This window comes from Miniopterus natalensis, chromosome 12 (assembly GCF_054644295.1).
Source record: "Miniopterus natalensis isolate mMinNat1 chromosome 12, mMinNat1.hap1, whole genome shotgun sequence".
NCBI lineage: Eukaryota > Metazoa > Chordata > Mammalia > Chiroptera > Miniopteridae > Miniopterus > Miniopterus natalensis.
This window is the reverse complement of record NC_142092.1, coordinates 22815031-22838639: the sequence shown is the minus strand read 5'-3', so window position 1 is coordinate 22838639 and position 23609 is coordinate 22815031. Positions and strand designations below refer to the sequence as shown.

Sequence of the window (23609 nt, the reverse complement as noted above, 5' to 3'; positions counted from 1 at the left end):
TTTTGAGTCAATTAAAGCTAGGGACACAGAACTCATTTAGAAAGAGGAGGAGGGCACCCTGGAGGCAGAGAGATGCATCAGCCTGAAACACCATCCTCCCATGGTCCTGCCATCTCACCTTCTGTTTAGCCAACAATAATATCGATAGCATTGGTGCCTCCTCCCCACCGCACTCTCCCCATCAGAGAAATCTTGCAGAACTGAAGATGCGGGAAGCGGAGAACCACTACACTAAACCTACTGCGACCAGAGCTCCATTTACAGATGGCGAAATGTCTGAGGGACAGATTCTGGTCCTGAAAGTGAATGGCTGGAGCCTAAAAGAGCGTCACACCAGTACCTGTGTCTGTCCTATAGATGAGCTGGACCTCCTCAGAAGTTTCCAAACATAAGGCTTCTTTCAGAGTCACAGTTTCGGTGACAGGCCTACAACAGGCAGCTATTTTTAAAAGAAGCCATTTGTCTTTCTGCCAGCTAGTCAGTAAGTCACCTTTGGAGGTCAAGCTCGGCCTGATTTGGCCTTGGGAAGATCACCTGGTTGAGAAAGGCTAGAGGAATGTATCCTGTTCTTACTAGGTAACAGTTATGCATAAATCTGACAAAGATTAGAAAAACAGAATCCCCCAAGGCGCTAGTGTCAGAATGTACACATTTCATACAAGATTAATGGGCGCCATAAATATTTATACAGTCTGCTCATGGATCTAACTTGTAGGAGGAATAAGAGAAAAGTGGGAGAAGCTGGACAAATACTAAGGAAAGGGAGATTTTCTAAATAATTACGTTGTCATCATTTTTTAAAGATCTACTTTCCTGAGTAAAGGAGTAAAGGATTCCATGTCTTTTCAGAGAAGCCACTTTATGGACAAAAGAAAGACTTAGCTCCATTGTACATTGGTTCCATCACCACCTTTCTTATCTCTGTGTTCATCCAGGGTTTGCCCAATAGATATTTTGCCAAATAAGGCTTATTTATTTGATAATGGAAGGAAAGTCAGGAAATAGCTGGCATCCCAGGACTTTAAAAGATCACACACTTCTCATATGGGTTTTAAGCTTTAGGATTATAAACAACTTCAGACACAGAAAAAATGAAAACCTTTCCTCTTTTAGTAAAGAAAAATATAAAGTCTCTAACATATTATTAAAAGGACTTTGCTTTTCATGTCAACACAGAAGTGCTCTTTTTAAAACTATGAATAGTTTACTAATGTAAACTGTTAAGTAAAGAAAATGGGAACTTTGAGGGCTAGAATGGGCTCTTAGTTTCCACTGAGTATTTGGGTAGGAACAATTCTTGGACATCACAAACGCAAAAATTACTGGCTCGATTCTAAATAGATTTGCAGTCAGTTCCTTCCGTGCTATTTTTGGCGCTGGCCGGCGAGGTGGCGTGCCGTAGCATTGATACAACTGGTTTCCCAGAAAGCATGATTTGTGACACTTTGCTGCTTTCTGCTCGAGACAATCTGAGCCTTTCAAAGTGGGGCTAAAAATGCACACGAATCGTCCCCCGCACAGCTGCTGCTTGGTTAACACTGTCGAATTTTCTTCATTAAATTTTCAGTTTGTATGCTTTGCCTCCCCCCAGCCACGCAAAAGCAGCTCTAATGACACTCTACCTTTTAGACATATGAGAGTCTGCAAAAAGCCAGGTAAAGACCCTAAATGTTTTACAGGAAGGGCTCGTTCTTAAGTTTGTGCTTCATATTACTCACCTGCATCCCACACTCCTGCCCCCGGGCTCCACAAGCACTTTATCCGTTTCATACAGTCCTCCTTGGGTTTTGTGTTTACGCTCACTCAGGTTTGCTTTATTTTCAACCCAAAGAGTTGTAACTAATATGTTCCCAAATCTACCAAGCTGTTCACACCAAAAAACAGAAGACAACCGTGGAAGCAGGGGACACATTAGGAAAACAGAAGACAACCGTGGAAGCAGGGGACACATTAGGAAAACCACGTGGATCAGCCCAGACGGGGAGGTGGCGAGCGGAGCTGCTCTCCACACCCATCTCCTCTCCCCGAGCCCCTGGGCTGCGTTTCTCTGCCCCCCAGGCCCCGCAGGGTGACTGAGCTTGCCCCGGCGCGGTGTGAACGCATGCAAGGCATCCCTCCCTCGCACGGCCCCCATGCTTCCCCTTCAGCAGCTTGATGCAGAAGAGCAGCGACCGTAGCAGCCACGCACCGAGGGTGGCAGACCACAGCCCGGAGAACCTCGGCCTCTGGAACAGGGCGGGCAGAGCCAGCCACAGGCAGCAGCTCCCGTTAGAGACAGGGCAGGGCGCCCTCGCGGGCAGGGCGGCGCGGGCAAAGCACCTCCTGCCGGCTGGCCCTTTGTGGTCCTCGCGTTCCACCGCCTTCGCCCTTCCTTAGGGCTGAGTGAGGGCCCGGAACTGTCCCCACTTTGTAGGCCAAGTTCAGAGAAGTTGCTGCTGAGGGGGGTCCCATGCCACTACCTAGCCAGGCTCCGTCTCAAGCAGAGCACTGTGGTACCATGAAGGCTACCGATTCCTCTTTAAATCTACCGGCAGCTAATCTAAATCTCAGAACTATTCAGTAGATTATAAACAGATGAACAAGGCACTCCTCCCACAAGAAAAGCGTCCCGTCCCACTTATCTCTTCATGCCCAGCGCCCAGCCAAGAACATGGCATAGAGGGGCCTTCAAAGGTTTGCGTGCGAAGCTTTGTAAAAATAAGTCTTACCAAGAACCAAAAATTCAGGCATACACGGCGCTGCAGTTAAAGATCAGCAAAATAGGTGTTGTGTACATGTCTCACATGTAGACCAACCAGAATGAGACTGCAGTCCCACCAAGTGTAATTTATTTAAATAACAATCCAATTGCATGTTGTAAGTAAGCCAGTTGCAGCAATAAGAAAATATAGAATTCTGAGAATATCTGGCAACCTAAACATGCATCTAAAATGCAGGGTGTTCTGTAATACTAAGGAATGAGAAATAAAACATCGAATTTCAAGTTGAGATGATTTATTTGCACTTAAAAATACAACTTCTAAGATGACATCTGTTTTCAAAAATGTCTTAATGTTAAAAATAGGCTACTGGGACTGTTATATTCACGATGAAAATTTATATCTCATATCAGCATTAGCTTACAAATCATAGATGATAACACTAACACAAAATCACCAAGTGAGTACTCATTGTGGACAGTTTTACATTAAAAATATCAGAACTTCACAGTTTTCTTCTTTCCTCTTGACTTATACCGACAAAATGCTTTCATAGCCGCAATCTATTTCACTTTCTGGTACCAGACCCAATGCCTACTTGATCAGCAGATGGATGCTACTAACACATTCATCTTACATAGAACTCACACATCTTCAATTTCTAAAAGTGTCTTGCTCTGTAAAACTGTGACAGCCGGGAGTGGGAAAGATAGAAGGCCAAGTTCAAATGTAATGAGAAAGAGATAAAATGCCGACAATTTTTACTAAGTAAACATTGAATTATAAAGCACATACAGGTAGCTTTGATGATTCAACAGGAAACCATACACTGATTCATGAAACACTATGGCCTCTAACTATTTGGGTTTCATTCAAGTAAAAGTGAAAAATAAACATTGTCAAAGAATTTCAGAATGTCCCTAACATGACAAGGTAACATAAGGGTTTTTAGGTTTTTGTTTTTAGATCACAAGACAGGTTTATTTTGTTTGTGTGTTTTAAGGCAAAGCAAAATTTCCAAAGTGAAGTACCTACAAAATAAATTTGCTTTGGAAATAAATTTCAGTAATAAAATAATATTTCTCACTTATTAAATATATATATTTTGCTTTTACCTATGATTTAGCAACTTACATCAAAAAATTCAAGTTCTTATGAACATTTGCAAATAAATACTTTAAAACACTAGCATATAAATGAGTCAGCTGGTATTAATTCGGGTGCTTGAATGTCAATAGTTAGCAAAGGGGAAAAATGAATAATAAACTACTTAGTTATAATTTTCCTCTAACACATCATGAGGACGCAAAATATTGTTGAGAATTAAGTAAGTTTTCTGGACAGCACATATCCGTGAAACACGTGTGTTCTCCTTCTGCAAATCTTAAACAAAAGCCAATAGCAGTTTCTGTTTGTTTGTTTTTCAATATACCTTTATTGATTTCAGAGAGAGAAAGGGAGAGGGAGAGAGATAGAAACATTAATGAGGAGAGAGTCGTCATTGATCGGCTGCCTCCTGCACGCCCCCCACTGGGGATCGAGCCCGCAACCTGGGCATGTGCCCTGACCGGGAATCGAACTGCGATCTCCTGGATCCTAGGTCGACGCTCAACCACTGAGCCATGACCGGCTGGGCCAATAGCAGTTTTTTAAAACATTAAATAAATAGCCTAAGATTTCTAATGTTTACCATAATCTCTCTTTTCATGTAAATTATTTTCTTAAAAAATAAATCACTGTACAGAAAGCAACTGTCTACTATAAATAATAAAAACCACTTCAGAAAAAAGTGAAGCAATTAATGAAAACTGCTTTAACTAATTTACTATGCCCCAAATTGCCACCTGAACACTTGGCTCTAATAAAAATAAGAATGAATTAAAATGTCTTTCACAGCAAAAGAAACCATCAACAAAATGAAAAGACAACCCACTACATGGGAGAACTTATTTGCTAGTGATACATCCAAAACTTATAAAGAACTTATAAAACTCAACATGAAAAAAACAATCCAATTTAAAAAATGGGCAAAGGACTGGAATAGACACTTCTCCAAAGAGGACATACAGATGGCCAATAGACATATGAAAAGATGCTCAACATCATTTATTATCAGAGAAATGCAAACTAAAACCACAATGAGGTATCACCTCACACCTCTCAGAATGGCTCCATCAATAAATCAACAACCAACAAGTGTTGGGGAGGGTGTGGAGAAAAGGGACCCTCATGCACTGTTGGTGGGAATGCAGGTTGGTGCAGCCACTGTGGAAAGCAGTATTGTATTGTTACCTCAAAAAATTAAAAATGGAACTGCCTTATGATCCAGAGATTCCACTTCTAGGAATATATCTGAAGAAACCCAAACCACTGATTCGAAAGAATATATGCACCCCTATGCTCACTGCAGCACTACTTACAGCAGCCAAGATTTGGAAGTAGCTCAAGTGCCCATCAGGAGATGAGTGGGGGGGTAAAAAAGCTGTGAGACACATATACAACGGACTACGACTCAGCCATAAAAAAGAACAAAATCTTATCTTTTGAAACTGTATGGATGGAGCTGGAGAGTATTACGCTAAGTGAAATAAGCCAGTCAGAGAAAGACAAGTACCATATGATTTCACTTATATATGGAATCTAATGAACAAAATTAACTAACAAAATAGAAACAGACTCATAGATACAGAGAACAGACTGCTGTCAGAGGGGAGAGGAGTTGGGGGGCTGGGTGAAAAAGGTGAAGGGATTAAGGAAAAAAAACAGCAACTCATAGACACAGACAATAAACAATATGATGATTACAAGAGGGAAAGGGGAGTGGGAGGAGGTAGAAGGGGATAGTGATGGACGGAGACTTGACTTGGGGTGGTGAACACACGATACAATATACAGATGATGTATTATAGAATTGTACACCTCAACCTATATAATTAACCAATGTCACCCCAATAAATTTAATTTTTAAAATGTCTGCATGATTTCCAAAGCAGAGAGTCATCCCTTCTAACTGAAAAAGACCATCCAGCATTTCAAAATAACATGATTCTTTTTAAACTGACATGATAAGCAATATTCTTTAACATGTTCTTTTTATCCAACTTCTCTAGCTATCAGTTCTGTTACACTGAGACCAACTTGCTTTCCCTAAGTGGTGCCAAACAGACTACCAATCATTAAAACCAACATACCAGAAAATATTAAGTAGCAATAAAACAAAAGTTCCCAACTGGATGTGCCAGCATCCCTCATATTCATCTTTTAAATTAGGTGTTTCTAAGAACTACTGGATTAACATACAAAGTATATTGTATATTAATATGCAATAAGTCTTATTTAATGAAGTTTGGTATTCAAGTATCTTGTATTTTCCAATTAACTATCCAATCTGCAGGTATCTGTATGAATTCTTTGTTAGTTAACTACTCAGTGGGAGGCTGCTTTGATTCTTCCATGCAAAGTAGTGTTACAGTGTTACTGACACATTTGTGAACTGGACAGAGTGGGAGTTGGACTTCTCTGAAGTTAGATCCACATATCCCCTTGGATGGGTCAGCCCACTGAATAGTCCTTGCACCATTTCTTCCCGTGGTTCCGACATTATAATCAAACTGGCATGGACCTGAGCACCACCAAGGTCAGGTAGCAACAGCTCAACACAGAAGATAGCCTCCCTCGTGGTAACTCCTGATGCGTCCCTTTTATTACAAGTTCAACATTCTGAAGAAACTAAATCTAACAGAAGATGCCTGAAAGACAAAACTACCAACGAGAAGCAGGAATAGGGTTTCACAACAAGCAACTTGACAAATAAAGAAAAAATATGTAAATAGTGGCTCTGAAGGAGGGAAACAATCTGGAGGAAATCCTGCATCCCTGAAAGAAGAGTGTAGAGCGTTGTCTATTTAACATTTGTAAGCTATTTCTATTTATCTATCTGTGCATTTGATCAAGACATGTCTAATGAGATTAAAATGTCAACTACATGTACTCATTTCTCTTAGGTATCATACATATTAGAAATAATAGTAGGCAGCAAGGGCATAAACTATATGACTTTAAATAAACTATCTGCCAAATTATTCTGTAAGAGGATAATTTGTGCCAAAAATTTTTAAATAGTAATCTTAGCCTAGCTGGGTCAATGTTGAAACATTGATACTATAAAGGGATTGAAAGGTCAAGGGATTGAAATTTTTCAGAATAGTGTTGAACTTACAAAATATGATTTTAATCATAAAATCTACTAACATCTCAAAGGTGAGAGTCACTTTCTCTACAACTAAGAGTTTGTGCTACTGCATCGGAAAAAGGAGGCATGTCTTTAAAATCAGATTAAAATCATAACCTCAAAAAATACATTCTCTTGGTTGAGTATACAAGGAGCTCTGGGGTGGGGACGGGAAGGAACAATGTTCAGATGGGCCAATGACCTTGATCATCTGCAGAACATGATGAAATGAAAGTTTATGGGCACGTAAAAGGAAAATAGGAAATCCCATCAATATATATTTGAGCCACAATTGACAAGGCAACTATGGTGACTGGGTGATCACATCAGTCAGCAAGTAAAAGCCAGAACTCCGGGCAGCGCAGCAGCAGGAGGCCCTAAACAGAACTGCGGCAGGTGGGAGCGCCCCCACACTCAGCACCATTCCAACATGTGCCACCGGCCAGCTTCAAGGGCTCGCTCGCCCCTCGTGGCCAGCGGCTACCGTGCTGGACAGAGCCGACCGAAGGAGAAACAACAGTTTAGAGATCAGGAAGGATGAGATAATTTCCCGAGGTCCACTCCAGGACCTATGAATCACAAAATCTTGGGCATCAAAATGATCTGGAATTCACCTTCCTACAGTTTGGACCCACCTGCAGAAGAGACAGAGAATCAATGGACTCTCTTTTCCTATGTGACTTAGGACCTGCTTGTATCCAGGAGAAGCACAGAAACATTAAAATACATGTCCATGAAAAGCTGATGTAGCTGATCTTCCACTAGTTGTCAAGCAGAAACTAGGCCTTCACTGTCACCATCCTACAAAGCATAACCTCTATTTGCATCTTAAATGTCAGAACTCGGGTCTTCCTTTTTTATTTAGGGGAAATTATACCAAGAACTACACAAAATGCACAGACTGCCAGACGCATGGCAGCCCAACCCTACCACACATGCCCCTCAAAACATTAGCTAGGACACTGTCACTTCCGTATTCATTCTACACAGAACACCGTGAGTCACAATATAACTCCAAAAAAATGCAATAGCGGCTCATGTCACAAGAAATGGTGTCACCGTGCTATCTTAAACAAGGCAGAAAACAAATTAATATTTGTACTGTTAGTGATATCACAGCACTTCAAAACCCACTGGATAGATTAGCCACATTACCACGCAACTATAAAAGACTAGGAGTAATAAAGACAAAATTAAAATATAAAGTGAAATTTTAAATAGATATGAATTACTTTCATATTTTTTCATAATGCAGAGTTAAAATAAAATAAAAATAACCACTATTTGCTTAAATGGTTTTCATTTTATACCAAAAAGAATTTTTTTACTGACTTTCATCCTGACCTGCAGATTCTCACAAAAACAATGTGGGTATTTATACTTTAAAAAAATAATGCTACTATAGCTCTTCTAAGGAATTTATAAACTTCCCCCCCAGTTATATAAAAAATAATTGTTAAGCATATTTTCCACTACTAGATGTAATGACAGTTTATTTTATTTCCTCCCTTGTCTAGACCTGCAGTAGGTTACATAATTCATATTAATAAATAGCACATGAGATCTTCCATGGTACCACCTGAAGGGTGATCCTCTGACTTGAATTGTGTGAATATCTTCCACTGGACATATATTCTCTACATTGGTCAAGAATTAATGCCTTCAAAGAAAATACAAGGCAAACACCTGCTGGGGACAGGCTCAGGTCGCAGGGAATAAGTAGCAAGGAATAAATTTATAATCTGGGCCAAAGGTGATGGAATTTCTATGCTTCTCTCCTTTTACATCAGAGACCACAGACTCAACCAACACTTCTGTGTTGATACTGTAATCCAGTGGGGAACCTTTTTCTGCCAAGGGCCATTTGGATATTTATAACATTATTTGAGGGCCATACAAAATTATTGACTTAAAAATTAGCCTACTGTATTAGTTCAAACATTTAATTAACTCATCCCTAATGTGATGGCTGGAACTGCTTCTCTTGGGTGAGGTCTTGGCAGGGCCAGAGCAAATTATTTGGAGGGCCATATACGCCCCCTGCATCAGTGCATAAAAACTGTAACTGTTACAACTCATGTTCACATGACCGCTCACAATTTAGGCAAAGCTGTGCACACGATCATGCGTTATCTGACTGGGCCCTCACAAGCACCAAGCTCTGTCTGGCTATCCCCATTGGGGAAACTGAGTACCAGAAGCGGGGAATGACTTGCTCATGTTGAGGAACTATTAACTAACAGAGATGGGCTCCCCACCCCAACCTGGGGCTGTTTCTGTTAAACTGCATAGGCTTCCACGACAGGTTAGTCTTCAAACTAGAGGCAGAAATAGGGCAACACCCTGATTCATTGATTCCCAATTTTTTTCCCTCACTCTGGATACAAATTGGTCCTTGGTCACAAAATATACATCTTTGAGGGCTGGGGGATACAGACAGTGATGACTGCAAAATAAAAACATACTCTAAATGGGAGTGATTCAGATTAAACATTTTAACATTGCTTGCTGAAAATAAATACCTAAAATACTAACAGTTATAAAACTGAAGGAGACCTTGATAACCATCTGTTCTTTTTTCCACTTCAGAGAGAGCAGGGGGCTCCACCACGGTAGCTGTGGTCCCTGCTAACCGGTAGCAGAGCCAGGGCCGCGCGGAGCTGGGCTCTCTTCCACTCAATGTCCTGATTAAAGAACTAAACACAGTCCAGATATTTACAAGGAACCATCACAGTGCTAGAGAGATTAGAAAATTAGATCTTACTTACTAACATCATGAGTGTAAAAATTATTACTATTTTACATATCACTTAAAGCAGCAGGAACTTTGCTTTGCTTCCCATAAGAAAAATAAGCAGTGTATATATTTCAGGCTCTCGTTGCTAGGGAAAATGTGTAAAATATACCATTTCTTCCCTTTAGATGCACACTTTTTAAAATTCTGTTATTATAATAGACTTAAGTACATTCAAAAACAGAATAGTCTCTCAAAAATGTCACCACTTTTAACTTACATGAAGAATAAAAAATAATAACAATATTTCACCATCTTTGCTAGATATGGGTCCTTTCAACCTATTAACTACATGATTCCATCCCTGTTCCCACCCACTGCCAGTGTTTTTCAGTCTTCAGGAGGTTATTAAGCTATTTTGAATGTAAGGGATTTTATTTCCCCTCTGAAATTTAAATATTAGGCAACAAAATAACTCTGAAGTTTGACTGACCAACAAATCTAAAAATGGCTCAACTTGTAAGCCCTTCGCTACTTAAACAATATTAACTTCCATATTATAAAAATAAATAATCTGATTAGACTTTGTTGTACCGGCGAGTCCTCTAAAAGGCTTCTTCACTCTCCAATTTAAATCTAATATGTGATTCTTTTTGAAGAGGCAAAATATAAGAATTTTCTAGATAGTACTGAACATTATTCCATAGGGAAAAACAAAAAAAAATTCACGTAGAACAACAGTAAACCACACAGATGACAGAAAATATTGACAATAAAATTAATTTTTTGTCTCTCATTCACAAGATCACTTTTCCACTTTAATACAAGTCTAGTCTAAGCAGATGTTGGTGTAACTGGAGGGAAGGTTCATCCTTCGGGCTCTGATCAGCGTGTAGGAGGCTTTCTCCAGAGGTGAAGAGCTGCCTGAATCCTGAAGTGTAGTCTAGACTCCATGGAGTAATCTTTGTAGTTGTTTCTAAAGACAAGAACAATAAAATCTTAATGCCCAAACTCCTGTAGCCCAGAGCACCACCACCACCCATTCCTCCCTCCCATCTTCACTCCTTATTTGCTTCCAACAGTGGAGACTGTTAAAATGTAGATTACATCTTGTGAGGAGAGGGGGTGGCAATATTCTTTATTTCTAGAAGCTTCCTGGTGAGGATCTAGAAGTCATACTTTGAGGACCAAGGTTCCACTTAATTACCAAGCCATTAATGCACACAAGGGAGGTTCTGAGGAGGGTTTAACAGTTTTGTAAACTATTCTTAAACAGCTGACTTCCTTTTCTAAACTAGAAATGCTAAGGCAGCCTCATACGGACAAGGTGAAGACGGTCACTCACAGCCCCACCTCCCCCCACCCCAATTCCCCCAAATTATCTTGAAACTCCCATGAAACAACAACCACAACAAAGACAGCAGGATTACATGGTGATACCAAAATTTCTTACTCCGATTATCACAGGCAAATAGCAATGGTTTGGCCAATAATTATCGGGTGATGATGTCAGGAGGGGTCGGGTTATTAAAATCCACAGATTATTTAAAAACTTTACTTAGCTCATTCATGACTTCGCTTTGCTAGAATTGTTAAGAGTGATCAAATGGAATGGCTTCGACTTTGGGCTCCTGCTTTCACCCATTGCTTTGGCCCATGGGTGAGCTGTAACTTCTTTCTTTGCAGTGGCATTTCTTTCTTTCTATAGCCCTTCATTGTATACAGGTCTAAGTACTACTTACTGGTAACCCTGAAAAGGGTTATTATTCATAATAAGGGTTATTATTCATAAGCTAAATCAACATCTTACTAGAGTTTACCAAAGGATGCAATTGAGTATTTTCCTGTCTGGCCACAAACTTTGGCAGTTTTGCAAAGCTCCTCCTACACAAGGGAGGATGGGAGGGAGGAAACCGCAGACAATTGACAGTCTTGAAACTACTGGGAAGACTGTTTACGTTGGCATCGTCAGCATTGGCCCAAGTGCTGATCACTGCTGGTCTTGTCTTTCAGTAGTGAATTACTAGTCTTTTATTTTCAGCGTTATAAATTTGCCTTATTGTGCATTGCTTAGGTAACACTAAATATGTCCAAAGAACAAATACTTGGAGCGACAGTTTTTATAGTCCCTCATTTTCCTTCAGCTACATTTGATGACACAAGTCAGTTGAAATCTGAGTCATTATCACTCTCAACAAATTACCTTTAAGAGTGATTTGTTCTCATATTCCCCCATTAACAAGAAGGAGGAAGGGGGGAGGGGGGAGGAGGGGGAGGAAGGGGAGGAGGGAGAAGAAGGGGAGGAGGGGGAAGATGAAAGAAGGAGGTAGGTCTCTTGGCTCCTCTGTGCCCCGGAAGCTCCTGCCCCATTACTATGTTTCACTCCCAGCAAAGCATCCTGAGTTGCCAGAAGCAGCTGGCTCTATGTTCTCGCCTCACTTGTCAAAGTGACCAGTGATCTTCATGCGCCAAGGTCACTTCTCCAGTCTCACCTTGCTTGACCTCCCAGCAGCTATCTTTACAACTGGCCACTCCCTTCTTTTTGAAACTGTGTTCACTTGGCTTTCCTGGATGTCGTCCTGACTCAGCGGCCACTTCTTATTGTTATTGTTTATTCTCATTAAAATGAGACCCTATCCCAAGGCTGTGTGCTGGACCCCCCCCCCTCTTTCTTTAGCTAAATTTTTCAAAATGACCTCATCAAGCACCATGGCTTCAGATATCTTTTTGTCTATGCTAGTGACTTTGAAATCTCCACATGTGGCCTTTCCCTTTCCATGGAACTCCATGCTTCTACAGCTGCCTGTCAACTCGCAGTCTCCATGTGGACACCTAGTAGGCACCTCAAAATATCATGGTCCAAACATAAGTATGTTTTTCTTCTCTCCAACCCAGCTCCTCCAAGTCTTTCCCATCTCAGTAACAAGCATCATTATCGATCTGGTGACTCTACCCCCTGGTCTAGAGGTTGCTTAGCTGTGGCTCCGGCCAGGAATGTGCCCCACACAGTCTTCTGCTGACTGACCTCTAATTAGGCAAATATCAACTACAATAACACCTCCTCAAGAAACCTTTCAGAATCCACCCAATCTAAAGCAACAGCCAGGTACTCTGCATCAGACTGTAAATCTCAGCAAAGCACATACCAATGCTATTTTTTTTACTTGTTTATATAATATCTTCCTCCAACTAAGAGAGCAGGCCCACTGCCTGTTTATGTACAGTTGTCTGTCTAGAGCCTTTACCATTGCCTGGCACATAAGAGGTGCTCAGTGAATACTTGCTGAATTTGAGTAAATGAACAAACCAATGAACCACTAAGCTATTTATGGCCTGGAGCTAAAAACAGCATTCTTTATCCACTACAAGAAATGTTGTTCAAGGCAAACAGACCACAGGGGTTTTGCCCCTGCTAAGTAAGACATGATCACAAGTCTGTGAGCCACTGTCTAGCAGAAATGATCAAGTGCTTTGAAATTGCCACAGTAGACAGAAAAGAGAGGGAGTCAGGGGAAGATTCAAGGGGATTCTTCAAGTCAGTGGGGTCTTCAAGGAAATGAGATATATGGTTGAATATACCGAAGGTCAGCAAATTATTATCAAAATTATGGCTAAATCTGGACTCACCCATTTATTTCTATACCATCTTTTATGGCTGCTTTCGAAACAACTGAGAAGCTGCAATGGAGACCTTACACTGTGGAGCCAAAAATACTATCTGGCCCTTTACAGGAAAAGTCTGTTGACTTCTGATATAAAATAGATTAGATTTCTGTCATACAGAAGCCCACAACCACGACCTCTGTAAACAATCACAGGGTCGGGCATTCGGAAGGTTGAAAACAGCACAATTAGGGCAAAAGCCATGAGCACAAACTAAGCCTAATTTAGCAACGGTAAATTAGTGTTTTCACTTTTCAGAGTATACATACTATCACTGACATCCCTGACTCCACAGCAGCCCAGGAGAAGCTGTCGTCACCACTCACTTTGCAGTTTCGAGGGCCTTTACGGCCTTGTCGGTCTCCCCTTGGGCTTTGTACAGAAGTGCCAGCTCAAACAGAGTAAAGGGCACCAGGTAGTGGTCGAACTTCAGCATCTTTTCACTAAAAGAATGAATGAAAAGCAATTAAGTCTTAACAGAGCAAGGAACGAATCATTCTTTTTCAACATACGTATTTCCCCATTCCCCATAAAACCAGGGCTACCGGAGAAAAGCTGTTCTTATATAAACTTTACTCAAAGAAGCTAATAAGCTATGGCAATAAATAGTATGCTTTTAATATATTAATCTCCTATTTTATTCCTTAGTCTAAATTGGACCAGCACTGAGGATTGTTTACTGTCCCTTAGGGATATGAACACATGCAGATCTTCAAAGATTTGTCCTGGAAAGGACAAGATCATCCTCCTGAACATAAATGTGTTTCATTTTAAAAATAAGAATGCTGTACTATTTTTTTACTAAGGCTCACTTTGATTTGTATTAAGACTTATAATGCTAAAAAATGTCAATAAAGAAGTGGTCAGCACTTCTGTTTTCAGCAATATTATGAAAACTCTCCGCTGAAAACACATCTACAAACATTAAAAAATATGAGAAACACACTTTCAAATGCATAGCTCAGCTCCCATGAACATAAGAAAAATTCTCAAACTGAAAACAAAACTAAACCAGAACTCTTGAGTGTGTGGATGATGCCAAAGCAGTCGGGGCTACTTCAGTCTGAATCAGCCAGGGCCTTGTGTTTCCATGTCCAGGAGGAGATGAGGCCTGGCCCACAGGACAGGGAGCAGGACGGAGACCCCTGTGTAAGCTGGGACCCTTGAAAGACTGCTCCATCAGAGAAAGGGCGGATTAGAAAAAAACACTCTCTGGCACAGGAGAAAAACACAGGGCGTTGGCTCCTGGGCCTCTGCTCCAGGAGGAAAATAAAAACACTCCTTGGGAAATGAATAACCAATAGGCCGGTCCGCACATGAATCTGCAATTCAAATGTACATTGCCCCAAGGACCCAAGGACCTCTGAGCAATAAAATTAACACCAATGTGGTTCTGGGCTGGAAAGGTCTTTGGGGCACCTGGCAGAAAGAAAAGCAAAATGACTTCTTATTTTAATCCTCACCTCAGGATATATTTTTTCTCATTGATTTTTAGAGAAGTTGAAAAGGGGGGGGGGGGGGAGAGAAAATTGACGTGAGAAACACATAGATTGGTTGCCTCCCACACGAGCCCTGATCGGGGCTGTGGGTCGAACCTGCAACCCAAGTACGTGCCCTTGACCGATAATCAAACCCGTGACCTTCAGTCCATGGGCAGACGCTCTAACCACTGAGCTTAACCAGCCAGGGCGAAAAGCAAAATGACTTTAGAAAGACCATTCCTGAGTCCTGACCTCAGAGGAGTCTCAAGATGAAATGCCAATGAAGAAAAACGCAAGATCCAAAATTATAAAACACAGAAGCAAACGACTCACTATTGTTAGAGCACAACCAATGGCAAAATGCGTAATATTTTTAATAATCCTTCTGATCCTTATAAACACACAAACAACACAGAACTCAATGGATACTTCTTTAACATGCTTAGTAACAATTATAAGTATATTACTTATTTGGGAAACAGACATGGTCTCTTTCCTCTTCTCATAAGGACACCAGTCCTCCTACACTCTCAGCAGGAAGAAGATGAGTGGCCGTGGGTGGGAAAGCACAGGATACGGGGAGACGGCAGCGGGCAGTCTGGGGCTGTGATCTATTCAGCTTACAGTGTTCTAAAAAAATTTGAACCGATATTTAAAAATCAGGAGATTTTACGTAAGATGGAGATTCTAGGCTTTTCATGAAAACATTGTAGGAATTATTGCTAGTTGGTCTACATTATACAGAGCAATAATCAATTAGAGCTAAGGAGCGGCTGAATTCTTTAGAGACAACACACAATCTTCCGAATCTCCAGAGCCCACCAATCCCTTACTGCCGCCCTCAGTTGGTAAGGTTTCTTGTCTGGCCCCTGTAGAGGTTTGCATTTATGACTCCAAACATAAAGAAGAGAGCCCGGCATCAGAACCTTGGCTCAACTCTCTGTTTAGTAAATGACCAGGACACCATCATCAATGCTACTAGGAAAAAAACAAAAACAAAAAACTCATGTATATACAGAAGAAACGCCTTTTCCCAAAGAGAAGCAGCCACAGTGTTCACCCCTTGTCTTTCTTCCCTGCCAAATTATTATCACAATGATGGCAAGTCTCTTTCCTCAACTCTGAACCCCTAGGAGCCAGCTCAGTCTCTGGCACATGTGGGTGCTCAGATATCTGTGGAATAAATAAATGGAAAAGCAATGCAGGAATCAACAAAGTATCCGAGCTTCTGGACATTGCTGCCCGAGTTCATATAGCCACCTGTCAGCTTGGCCATGCATTTAGTTTTGTGTGTCACCTTGAAACACCAAGTGGAAATGCACCAAGCCATGTTCCACTTAGATGATCATTTTGTTCTTAAGGAACAAAGAAAACACTACTGGGTTCTGTGCCTGGCAACACCAAGTGGAAGGGCAGCTGCAAGAGAAATTCCTCTCACAGTTGCTCCCCAGGAGCCAAGTCTGCACTCGGGCCGGTTTCCCCTCCGGCCTTACCTTTGGATGACATGATTGAAACACAGTTCCGCTTGCAGGGGCCGCTGCAAGTTCTTCAGGCAGCATCCCTTCAGCAGCTTCAGCAGGCACTCATCATCCACCAAGTACTCGCTGGAGTCTTCAAGCAAAACAAACAAACAAAAATGCTTTTCAAAATCCTAATTAAGAGCAAAGAACTGATAATAGCTACTAGGTTGCAGAGGGATCATTTAAAAATAAGAAAAATATTTTTTAGCATTTGCTATGCCTCACTAAATAAAATACAGTGAAATGACTTTAAATTAAAAGAATACTGACTGGACAACATTAGTTTAGTACACTGTTTTTATTAAGGGGTTCACTCCATCCACTAAAAACAATTTTCCAGGGGCTCATATTCTGAGCTATGTGGCCTTAGTATTAACAGTAGAATATCTGAACTCTAAATAAAGGGCTTTACTGATTCTGTAAAAGGTAAAACCATGGGGAGCACGAAGGCTGCCTCCTCCCGGGGTTCTGGCTTCTAACTGTGTTGGCTGCGTGCGCGCGAGGAGAGCACTTCCATATGGAGAGGCAGATGGCCTTCTACCCATTAAAAATTCAGGAAGCAGATCCTTATGCTGGTGACTTATCGATTCTCCCAGGCTATGTTCTTTTGGGGGGAAATTATATCATAAAATTTGATAGGATGGTTCTGAAGTACATGCAAGTACCTCAGACCCCCACACCGTTCTCACTGCTTGAGGCCCATGGGAAGGTTTCCTTTCACCACTTTTCCCCTTTGGACAATGACCCCTCCTCCAGCCCATGGCTGTGGATAAACAGGAGCCGTATTATGTGAGACATCTGACAAAAGTAGCCTTTCACATCAACCACTTTTGAATTTGGGAGGTTTTGCAAGTAAGATGCAACTAAGAAGTCAATCCAAGACAGACTGATAATTTATACATTTCAGGCTCTCACAACACTGGGGGGCGGGGGCCTAGGGGGAGGGGGCATGTAAAGGGGGACATGTGGAGGGAGCCTATACACCAAACTAATGAGGCCCTGGGAGTCCCTCATACTGAAATCCTCCAGGGTTCAGAACAAACCTCAGCAACCACCATTCACACATGCTGGTGTTTTAGTTTGTAAGCTGCTTGTCTACAGGAGGCTAACGCTGCTACAGAAGGGGGTCGATGCTACAGAATCAACTCGAAGGGGGTCGCTTTACGTCTAGGTGTTGAAAACAGCTGATATTCACCTCTCGCTCCCAAGGTCATTCACCAAGAAAGTCACCGATATCAATACCACGTTACCTTTCCTATTACTCAAGGACTATTTTTCTACCCCCAAAAAAATGTACTTATGCTTCTAATCGTGGATGCTCATTAAAATATGTATTCAAGAAGCAATATCTTGCCAGGCCTAGAACCAAACCCTTAGGTTCCATGCTAGATGCTAGTTCTTATTATCATTTTTGTGCATTTTATTGCTTTCTGTGTAGGATTTTCTGATAGTCTGTGTTATCACAAAATTCTGGTGCTCGATGAACAATGACTTTGCTGAGAGGAACAGACATAACACCATGCGAAGCTCAAGTACCAGTAAAGCCACACTTAGCTTTTATTTAGATCATGAGTTAGGAATAGGGAAAATAGGTTCGAAAACACCAACATTCCTCCAAAAACCTTAGAAAACAAAATGACTATTTCTTCAGACCACAGAGCACTATTCGTCAGATGATCATTTTCCCTTAAAATGTGAATGTCGCCCGGCCGGGCGTGGCTCAGCCGTTGAGCATCGACCTATGATCCAGGAGATTGAGGTTCGATTCCCGGTCAGGGCACAGGCCCGGGTTGCAGGCTCGATCCCCAGCAGGGGGCGTGCAGGAGGCAGCTGATCAATGACTCTCTCTCAGCACTGATGTTTCTCTCTCTCCCTTCTTCTCTTTGAAATCAATAAAGATACATTTAAAATAATAATAAAAATAAAATGTAATGTGAATGTCTATCGTGATTCTCCAGTGCATGGGTGAGGTCACGGATAACATTTTAACAGTTCCCATCTTACATTCCAAGAAAATGCTGCTGCCGCCAAAGCGCGTTCCCATCACAGAAGACCTGCACTTAATAATAAAACAGAGGGTGGGTGCAGGATAAAAGAAGTTCAAGGCCAAACCACAAGAGCGTCTGCGCTGAACGTCCTAGGAGCTAGCTGAGACGCACCAAAGAAAAAATCTGACATAGATTTATAAAGTGAAAAGTGGTAAAGTAAATAGCACTGATTATGTTTGCTATGTAATTTCACCAAGCAAATGAACTGCACCAAACAGTCAAAAAAGGGCTATTGTGCTAACTTCCGGCTACATTTTTAATTTAGTTAGATTTCAAATGAAATACTAATGGAATGAATAGCAAACACTGACTCCAGGCATATTACGCCCAGTACTTTCTCTCTTTAAACAGTAGCGCTCCCTTGGCATCTGTGGCCAGCCTCTCAGAACTATGCCACTGTCAGAGAAGAACACCAGTCGTACCTCCTACCATCTTTTACTTTACTTTTGACACTTGCCAAAGGTAGAAGCAAAAATACATTCAATTCCTAACAATGGGAGATGGGGTGGAGATGAAGTCACCTCAGGTTTACAACTTCACATTTTCTAATTTGGGATTTTTCCACCTCATTCTGAAGTTTAGAAACCTAATTACTCAAAGCTCATAACAGTTGTTAAGGGGCCAGGGGAGAGACAAGTGTGTGCTGGGCAATCTTCCTGCATAAAACAACGGACCTGGAAGAGATCAGCATCATAAATTTCATCTGTAACATCTGGCAAAGGGGATCTTCAGAAAAGAAACAAACTTTTTTTACTGGGGGGGAGACATACAAAGACAGAATTTTACAAGTACAGTGTGTTTGTCTGAGCTCCCCCAGGTCTTGCTTAACTATCTCTAAAGCCTATCACCTCAATGTCATTAGAAGGGGAAGGAATGGATGGAGACAGCGTCTTGGTTTTCCAAGCCTGTATTGCATTTTACATGCATAATCTGATACATATATTATTCCTTTAATTTTTCCCCCAACCAAAAGAGGGGCAAAATAAACTTAGGAGTGGGGGTGAAGAGCCTGCTCAACCAGAGAAAACCCAATGGTCCTCCAGGACTATTAATAGACAAAGGTCCCACTCTGCTGATACATATTAGTCTACACTAAAAGGATGGATATTCAAACATCAGAATTGATTCTACTAAACCCAAATCCTTTTCTTTGTAGAAAAACAGAAGCAAGCTGACCTACTCTTCTGAAAAAATAAGCTAAAATTAACAAACAAAATAGAAACAGACTCATAGAGAACAGAGTGACAGTTGGGGGGGTTCGGGGCTGGGTAAAAAAGGTGAAAGGATTAAGAAGAAAAAAAAACCATGGACTTAGACAACAGTGTGATTACCAGAGGGAAAGGGGTGAGGGGGAAGATAGAAGAGGGTATAAGGCGGATAAACGGTGATAGAAGGCGACTCGACTTGGGGTGGTAAACACACAATACAATATACAGATGATGTGTTATAGAATTGTATACCTGAAATCTATGTAATTTTGTTAACCAATGTCACCCCAATAAATTCAATAAAAAAGTAAAAAAGAAAATGAAAGCACTAAATCAAAGAGATATATGAACCCATGTTCATTTCATCATTTATAACAGCCAAGATATGAAAGCAATCTGTGTCCATTAATGGATAAATCAATAAAGAAAATGTGACACAAACACAGACACGCGCACACGCACGCGCACACACACACACACTATGGAATATTATTCAGCCATAAAAAAGAATTAAATCTTGCCATTAGAACAACATAGACAGACCTTGAGAGTATTATGCTAAGTGAAATAAATCAGATAAAGACAATACTGTATGATCTCCTTATATGTAGAACCTTAAAAAAAAAATCACCCATGCTCATTAGATAACAGATTGGTGTTTGCCAGGGGTGAGGGGTGGGGGACAGGGTGAGCAAAATGGGTGAAGGGAGTCAAAAATACAAATTTCTATTTGAAAAATAAGTAAGTCATGGGGATGTAATGCACAGCACTGTGACTATATAATTAATATTACTCTATTGAAATCTTGAAAGTTGCTAAGAAAGCAATCTTAAAAGAAAAAATTTTTGTAACTATGCATGGTGACAGATATTAACTAGACTTACTGTGATGATCACCTTGCAGTGTATACAAATATCGAATCATTATGTTGTACACCAGAAACTGTCAATTATACCTCAAGTTAAAAAAAGAAAAGTTTATGATATATTAAATGGAAAAAAAACTAGGCTAGTATATGTTCAGATACATTATGGTTGTAACTATAAAAATAGGCTTGGAGGGAATACACAAAAATTGTAAAGTGTGCTGCAGCAAAAATATGGATAACTTTCTTCACTTCTATCAATTGTAATCACGTGTTTAATTTTTAATAACGGTAAAGAGAAATCTCACTAAACATTTCAGCCTCATACTGTAGCTCCAAGTACATAAATGACCCCAATGAGCTCCTTTTCCTAGGGCCATATTCACGGATGCAACCCCCACGAAGGGAGTATGCGGACTATGGAGCCAGGGCTCCTTCGGTGTCCCTTTTCTCCAGTTAAGAAAAATGAGTTCACTGTTACAACTGCCCCTGACTCTTTCTGCACTTTTATGCCCTTTACCACGTTTATCACCACAGAAGTTTTCATTTTACTTCTGTGGTTAGAGCATTCCAGAGGATGAGATCATTACCTTGGCACGTTACCTAAATGTTTTGGGGGTTGATAAGGCAAAGGGCAAAGGCTAACATTATGGCATGGTTTATGAAAAGAAAAGCCTCTATTTAAGACAGAGAATTAGAAAAGGTCAGAATAAGAAAACTCAAATATTTTCTGGTCCAACACCACTCCCGTTTTAAAAGAAACCTGAGGCTCAGAGAGATGAAGTACATTTTCCAGGGTCTCGAAGATGCAGAGCTGGGACTGTAAGCCCAGACCCTGATCTGCCTTCAACTAACAGGACAGCTGCTTCCAGGAAAGGACATTTCAGTGAACTGGAGAGGGGCCTCTAGTACAACCAAAAGCAATGAGTAAAAAAAATTAATTTGTGATAAGATTTCAACTTGAAAACAAACAATTCTCTGTGTCTGCAAAAGCATAACAGTCATCAGAGAGCAAAAGGAGGCATGGAAAGAGGCACAAAATAAAATCAGAAATGCACGCTTTCCTTGAGCTCCTCGAAAATTTGACTGCCTTCTTTCCTTCATCTTTTTTTTCCTTGGTAACAGATTTATTAAGATATAACTCATGTACCATACAATTCACCCATTCAAAGTATACAACTCACAGAATATTTTAAAGTTATACAACCATCACCACAATCAATCTCAGAACATGTTCATCACCCCAAAAAGAAATGCCATACCCTTTAACTATCACCCCCACCCCAGGTCTCCATCCCTGGCAACCAATGATCTACTTGCTGTCTTTACAGATTTACCTATTGTCAGTATTTCATATAAATGGAATTATAGAACATGTAGTCTTTTGCAACTGGTTTCTTTCACTTAGCCTAGTGTCCCCAAGGCTCATCCATGTTTGCAGCATGTATCATTCCTTCCTTCGTCTTGAATGCAGTCACCATATACCTGTGACTCACGGTCTCCTGTTCTCATGATGGACACACATTAACATGGGCAGATGTGCACAGGGACAGGGTGTGAGAGGGCTAATGGTCAAGACTTCCAGGTTTTCACATTTCATACTTACTTTCACTTTGTAAAGCTGCCTCAGCCTTTTCAACAGTTAGCAACAGATTTTCGGAAAGGTCTTTTCTTTTGCTCACTATTGGAAAACCATTCCAGATGTACATCATTTCCTAATGAGGAAGGATGAAAAACCATCTGCAATCACGTGAGGTCATTCAATGTCCTTTATGACAGCAAAACTATGAATATGTGTTTGCCTTGATTGCTAGGGATCTCATTTGGAGTTTAGTTTATATAAAATCCCCCTTCCTCATTTTATTATCTACCTTTTATGTGGAGTAATTCAATATATATTACATTATAGTATGTTTTCACTGAAAAATTAATTTATTCATTCATTTAACAAGTATTTATTAAATACCTCCTGGTATTCAATCCTTTTGGAAGATAATTGATTACAGATACAGAAATAAATATAATATTTTAAACCGATACCATGAACAATCCTACTTAATATAAATTTTTGTTGTTACATTTAAGTAAAGGGAAAACATTTTAAAATATCTGCCAATTATTTACACAAATTGTTCTCAAGGACATCACTGGAAATGAACACAGGAAATATTTGACTGGGCTCAGGTTCTTTTATACCATTAAAACATGTGACAGTCCAAGAATGCAATCCAATATGCAGAAAATGTGTTCATTTGAAGGCCATATGGCTGAATGACAGCCCCTGAAAATGTAAACTAATGATTTCTGATTGCAAATTGCGTTTAATAGGCTAACAGATGAGAATTTTTTTTTTGGACCAAAAGCAAATGTGCTTTTTGCTTAAAAATATTTTTCTAATCTTCCTGGTAGTTCAGTTCATATTTTTAAGGGTATGAAATAAGTAGGTTAATTAGCATTTCTTAGAAATAAAATGTGATAAAGATATTTAAACAACCTCTTCCAGGGAAGCAGTGGAAATGAGGAAAACGCATTCAAGTAGAGTGGCAGCAAAGTCATCTGAAAACTACTAAGATTCCACACTCTACCTTTTCTTTCACATCTACCTGTTTGTTACTAACACAGTGATTACTCAATTCAATAACTAATGAAATATTTATTTAAATTGGTATTTTTTAAATGTTGTTTTTACTGATGAAATATTTTATCAGAAGAAGGCAAGTTCATATCTAAGATTTTATGAAAAGTAGGACTTTGGTAAAATTCCTAGTTACAACAACTCAAGCCAATTCTACACCCTTAGACCTAGAGAAATAAGTGCAGAGAGTTAACCTTCCTTAAGCCTCTTAATAAAGCAGGATATAATTAGCATATAAGTCCCATGGTGCTCTACATGATTTTCAGAAAAGTTCTGTGACACAGGAAGAAAAGTTTCCAAGCACAAATCAGTGACTGAAATGAATCAGGAATGAAGCTAAAAGCTGTAACTGGTAAAGCAGCAGCAGGCTCCCATGTTAGCTGGGAAAGAGAGATATTTTGTCCTTTCTGTGATTTCCTTATTTTTATTTGTGCTCAGATATGATTACAGAGTGGCCTTATTTTGTCTGTCACAGGCACAGAATAAGCTGTTCTGGTGGTGGTGTTCCCTGAGATTGTTTATCTG

General features: G+C 40.3%; 1 protein-coding gene across 4 annotated transcripts in view; it reads right to left on the bottom strand.

The window, feature by feature from the left end:
- Positions 1 to 2977: 2977 nt before the first annotated feature.
- The window catches only part of TTC39B (tetratricopeptide repeat domain 39B), a 109115-nt gene continuing 88483 nt past the window's right edge, over positions 2978 to 23609 (bottom strand). For all 4 annotated transcript variants that reach the window (XM_016214375.2, XM_016214400.2, XM_016214391.2 and 1 more), the window contains 4 exons: positions 22056 to 22164; positions 16302 to 16419; positions 13654 to 13770; positions 2978 to 10640 (listed from right to left, as the gene is read on the bottom strand). In XM_016214375.2, coding sequence (XP_016069861.2) covers positions 10550 to 10640; positions 13654 to 13770; positions 16302 to 16419; positions 22056 to 22164 — 435 coding nt within the window. In that variant the 3' untranslated portion in view covers positions 2978 to 10549. The remainder of the gene's footprint in view (positions 10641 to 13653; positions 13771 to 16301; positions 16420 to 22055; positions 22165 to 23609) is intronic.